Source organism: Morus notabilis, unplaced genomic scaffold, assembly GCF_000414095.1.
Source record: "Morus notabilis unplaced genomic scaffold, ASM41409v2 Scaffold24, whole genome shotgun sequence".
In the NCBI taxonomy this organism is placed as follows: domain Eukaryota; kingdom Viridiplantae; phylum Streptophyta; class Magnoliopsida; order Rosales; family Moraceae; genus Morus; species Morus notabilis.
Window position 1 is genome coordinate 73,498 of NW_010368056.1, and position 5,554 is coordinate 79,051.

General features: G+C 34.6%; 1 protein-coding gene across 5 annotated transcripts; it reads right to left on the reverse strand.

The window, feature by feature from the left end:
- Positions 1-220: 220 nt before the first annotated feature.
- On the reverse strand, positions 221-5,311 carry LOC21402916 (nuclear cap-binding protein subunit 2). Of its 5 annotated transcripts, none has more exons than XM_024176316.1 (10): positions 5,074-5,311; positions 4,734-4,775; positions 3,585-3,694; positions 2,911-3,134; positions 2,046-2,184; positions 1,923-1,956; positions 1,613-1,723; positions 853-906; positions 653-756; positions 221-525 (listed from the first exon to the last, which is right to left on the reverse strand). In XM_024176316.1, exons 3-10 carry the CDS (start codon positions 3,600-3,602, stop codon positions 460-462), a joined length of 750 nt encoding a protein of 249 aa, XP_024032084.1. In that variant the 5' UTR covers positions 3,603-3,694; positions 4,734-4,775; positions 5,074-5,311; the 3' UTR covers positions 221-459. The 5 variants fall into 5 exon arrangements, with proteins under 5 accessions (XP_024032084.1, XP_024032082.1, XP_024032081.1 ...); XM_024176314.1 differs by having other exon boundaries at positions 3,585-3,663; positions 4,679-4,775; XM_024176313.1 differs by having other exon boundaries at positions 4,679-4,775.
- Between the last annotated feature and the right edge of the window lie 243 nt (positions 5,312-5,554).

Sequence of the window (5,554 nt, forward strand, 5' to 3'; positions counted from 1 at the left end):
TACAGGTGATGAAATGGCTGTGGCAATTTATGCAAATGTTTGTCCACCCTGTATAAGTCAATCCAAGCTTAAAACTAGGGGTCTACATAAACTCAATCACCCCAAGAAAATCGGATTTCAAGTTTTATTTTAATTTGGGTTTTTAGCACATTTGCCCTGTAAATTTGTCATAATTTAGTAAATTGCTCCCTAAACTTTTAATTTTTGGCAAATTGCCCCCTCAATTTGATGCTGTCTAAATGTAAAAAGTTTGGATTTCTCCAAAAGGTAAAGCAATACAATATGGAAACCATGAACCAGAAGAGGAAAAATCATTTTGGTTCACTTAGAGTACAGTTGAGTTGTGTTAGGCACAATAATAGTAGTTGCATTAATAATCTGTTATCCTTTTAACACAATGGACTGCACAAACTAAGCTCTAAAATGGCAACGGAGGGAAAACTAATCTTGCTAAGCTCGTCACTTTCGATCATCTTCCTCTTCATCATCAGAGTCACCACTCTCACGAAACCTTGGATTCTTTTCCTGTTGGATCATATCAATTCGACATAATCAAATACTTCCCTTGAAGATGGAGGAATACGAAGGATAAATAGAGAAAAGAAAAGAGAAGTGACGAGGAAATAAAGCCAATACTGTCCTCAGAAATTACCGGTCTGGAGTCGTGATCAGAGTTCTTCCGCGATTCATGGTCTGCGCGTCTCTTAGAGGACTCATAGCGGCGATCATCATCCCGGAATCTTTTCCGTTGATAATCTGCTTTCAAAAAACAGGTCAAACAATAATTCACAGATATTCAAAAACATGTAAAACAGGTTCATCCAATTATAGAAATGCTGTTGAAGGGAATACCTCTGCCAGGCCGATAAGAACCCCCGTGACCAAGACTTCCGCCTTGTCTACCATCTGCAAGAGAAAAGATGAGCTGCTGAAACTATAATGCGCGATGGAAAGCCTACGATTAGAGCAAGCTCCAATATTTTTCCTTTGGGACGAATGGGGATTAATAATCTTTTTCGTTACAGGGATGGATAACCCAAATGATCTCACTCAACGCCCTCAAGCATGCTTCTATAGGACGATGAAAGGATCAAATGGACAAATACCATAATTAATGACCGTGACAAACTTGCTGATTTCTGTCAAGCCAATGCCATTGAAAAAAATCGAACATTTGAAAGCAGGGTGCGTACACAAAACTATGTATTTATTATGTGTACATATAATTTTGATCTCAAGTAATTTTTATTTATAGAAGTAAAATGTGTCCCCCATTATTCCATGAATGCTTAAAATTTAAATGAGTCCCTACGCATATTTGGACTATTTGGATGAATTGTACGGGAATTAAGATGTATGATCCTATACAGGATCTAGATGTGAGTGCAACTAATCATGCATAAACATCTCAGTAGAGGAAACTACTTGGAAAAATTATGAATAAACTAGCAGCACTCAGTCCTGCTTCAAAAAGATCTAGTACTAGATAAAGCCAAAGAAAAATATTCAACCAAACAAGTCAAGTTTTGAGCATTTTAGAGGAAAAAAAAAACTAGTCAAAGTTTTGAGCAAAAGGCATAATACACAAGTCAAAGCGATCTCTGCAACTTACAGTGAGGTGGCATAACGGGCAGGAAAGAGCCCAGCGATCCAGCACCATAATCTACAAGCTGTCTCTGAGCTTCTAACTCTCTCTGAACTAGTTTTCCATAACCACCTCTACGTATAACATATTAAGGAAACTATAGAGGGTCTTTTAACTCACAAGTAAAATAAGATTATGAACCTTTTCTCGTTAAAATTATAATGAAAAGAAAGAAAAAAAAGATCTCAAAAGGAACTATCTACATCACCAATAAAATCAAATCTCAAGGAACGAAAACTACAAGTACATTTTTAAAATCTGAAATTCTAAAGGATATCTGGATCATAGTCAGTACGATACTCATCACGCACCTGCAAAATGAATCAAAAAGAAAAAGCTACATGAATCAAACACAAGATTAGAACTTGGTCAATACATGGCATCAGGAATAATAATTCACCTGTCCACCACTTCTACCTCGACCCCACTGCCTGCCCTCTTGGAATCCCCAATCAAAATCCACACGAATAGGACGATCATCAAGGATTGTTCCACTTATATATTTCACAGCATCGTCAGTATCCTCTCGAGAATAGTATCTGCAAGGACATAATTATAAAGTAGGAGAAAGAATAGCATCTCTATAAGGTACAAGACACTGATAAACTGCAATATGAAACAGTGCTATTGTAGATGGGCAAAATGCGCTTTCAATTGTGACAATCTAGAGATTTATAATTGAAAAAAAAGATGCCACATACACGTGCATATGTACAGATTAAAGCATCAGGACCATGACACAGAAATCGCAGCACTATCAATGTTGATACAAAAATTACAGGTTGGAAAACCAATCTAAAAAGGAATTACATAAATCATACAAGCAAACGGCCAGAATTTGCAGAACACTTGCTGCAGTATCAGAGTTTCAAAGTTTGGCTCTTCAAGCCATTGGAAAACCATAATGCACTCTGATTCTTGGAAAACCATAATGCACTCTAATTCTAAAAAACACCATGATTGCAACTTCAATAGACTAAGAAACTACTGTAGCAGGAACTGCATACATATTATCACCTAAAGAATAAAAATTAATTGGAACGTATCCAGTTATTAATACAATATTTTCAGATATATATTGACAGAATAGGCCTTCAGCATGCGAGAAAACATTACTTATTACAACAAGTTATAGTTTAAAGACTCATTCTAAGAGAACATCAAGAACAATTTTACGAATTGCAAAATGATTCACTTCGAAGGCGTCAACGACCTCTTTTAGTAAGGACAAGGTATTAAGGATTTTAAGAGGAATGAAGACTTACAGTACAAAACAAAAACCACAAGGCGTTTTTGAATTCTTATCCAATCCCATAATTATCTTCTTAATTTCTCCAGCACGGGAGAAAAGCTCATAAACTTGCTCTTCTGTTGTATAAAAGGACATATTCCCAATGTAGACAATAGTTGAGGCCAGAAGTGCTTGTTCAAATTCCTCTTGTGACCCAGGAAATCTTCTATCCCGATATACTGAAAGCTTGGATGGATCCTAAAGACAATAAACAAAGAAAAATTATCAAAATGCAGATAAAACAAGAGTAATTATGACAAAACACAGAGACATAAATAATATTAAAAAAATTATTTGAAACACGATTCCTCAAAGAAAACTATAATCTGGCTAAGTTAAACCACAAATACTGCACTATGATTTTTTCTTTTTAAGTCAAAGAGCCATTGCCAAATTAAATCTGAAACTCTTATGGATGCAGAAGAAATTTGGGTAGAAAAAATAAATAATTAAACAAGAATAATTATGAATATGAAACCCAAGGAAAATTTCACTTTAGTATTCAGTATCCCCAACATGAGAAAGCAGAAGCAATTACTAAACTAAACTTTGAAAGAAATTGGCTTAAAACCTCAAAAAACTTCTATCAAATTGCAATATAATTTTTCTTTTAATCGGAAACAAATATGAAATGTTACAAAACCTTACCTTGAATAGAGAAGCCATCACAGGTCGTAAATTGGGACAGAAAAAAAAGTTCGAGAACCAGCTCCACAATCAGCCAAATCTACACCGCAAATTTCAAAGCCACTTCATTTCTACCAAAAATAAGATTTCCAAGTCAAAAGTCCAAAAACATTGCTCATAAATAGACGTAAAGCTTTAAAAAGCCTAAAATCGCAAAATAAAATCGTTTCTAGTAAGGGTAAAGAAGAGAAATGGATTATTTACCTTTTTGTACCCTATCTATCTTTTAGGTTTATTCAGAAACAAAACCCTCAGTTTCTTATCTCAACAAAGATATAACATCAAATTTCATTTAATACATCAATTCATATTTTTTTCCCAATCAACACTCAATTTTGACCTCAAAATGCCTAAAAATGCCCTTAAAAAAACTAAGAAATTCTAATTAAAAAAAAAAACCAAAAAACAACTTAAATAGTTTTCAACACTTGCAATATATTACATCAACTTTCATTGCACTAAAACATAAAGCACAAGCATCATATTGAACATCACAAAGTTAAATAAGCAAAAGTCCAACAAACGCGAGTTTAAACATTGAGGCCTCGTTCACTTCGCGGATTCGAGTTGAGATGTGATATTTTCTGAGAGCTTTTCACTGTAGCAGAAAAAGTTAAATGTGATATTTTTTGAGAACTTTTTACTGTAAAAACCTAAAACTGAAAACTCGAATCGGTGAAATGAACGAGGCCTGAGTCCGTTGCTTCCAAAAAATAAAAAAATAAAAAATAAAAAATAAAAAATCCAAATTTTCTCCTTGTTTTATTTTATTGTCATAACAGTTGGACTAATCTTGTTAAATCTCAACCCATTCAACTTCCTTTCACTCGAGCAGATTGACTCAGAATCGATGAAACTGTTACGAAATAATGGAAACAAAGAAAGTTGCTCACTGGGGACTTTAATCAAACACTTAGAAGGCAGAGCCAAAAACAACACTCCCAAACAATTTTAACACACAAGCCTTCATTTCCCCACAAATTTCAACAACTTTCTGAACAGACCCCATTACCAAAACAAATCAACTTCATCAAACTAACACATAAAATGCACACCTTCTCCACACCCAAATGCTCAACGCAACTTTCTTCACAAATCTGTCAGACTAACCTCCAAAAACCAAAAGCCTAACTTCAACCTCGCTTCTGTCGGCTGTTAGAGAGAAACAAAGGGCCAGCTTAAACAAAAACAAAAACAAAAAACAAAAAACAGACAAAAAAGACAAAAAAAAAAAAAAAAAAAAAAAAAAAAACTTAAAAAAAAAAAAAAAAAAAAAAAAAAAAAAAAAAAAAAAACTTGAACAAAATGAAGGTTTCAATAAAAAATCAAACTTTCAGGTAAAAAATCAAACTTTCAGAGCTATGGCAGGGGGAAAAAAATGCAAGACATTTTTCACAGAGAAACTAAACTTGAACAAAGTAAAATGAAAAATTCAAAGCTGAGAAGGTACCTGGTCTTGGTGAAGAGCGAGAGGCGGCGTTAGGACTGGTTCCGAAGAAAATCCCCAAATTCGAAACTGAAATTTTTGGGGAGGATTCTGGTGCCGTGCAATTTTCTGTTTGGAAGCTTAGATTCAGAAAACAGTCCGACAGCATAGTCCGGTCTCTCTGAGCGCGTTACGTGAGGCAGAGACGAGAGCCTATGGAGTGTTCATTTTAACAAAAAAAACAGCACCTTGTTGTACTCAACTATTCGGTCTTCGACCATTTGGAATGCAAATATTTTTTTACAGTGAAATGATGATTTTACTCTCAATTTACTGCTCCTTTCTTTGTCTGCTGCAGGGGCCTTTTGGTCTTTTGAATGTCATTTTTGGCCTTTTCCTTCGTTTGTGTTTTTTTTGTCCCTTTTTGCTTTTGTTTTTGTTTTTCCCTTTATTTGCGCCTCTTTCTCACACCCTTTCTTCTTCTGTTTTGTTTGACTGTGCTTCT

Bases quoted from the DNA above. Each gene is read 5' to 3' on its own strand.
- LOC21402916 (XM_024176317.1), bottom strand. The intron at 1,957-2,045 runs GTGAATTATTAT...TTCATTTTGCAG, and splicing joins GAGGTAGAAGTGGTGGACAG to GTGCGTGATGAGTATCGTAC. The intron at 907-1,612 runs GTAAGTTGCAGA...TTTCTCTTGCAG, and splicing joins GCCCGTTATGCCACCTCACT to ATGGTAGACAAGGCGGAAGT.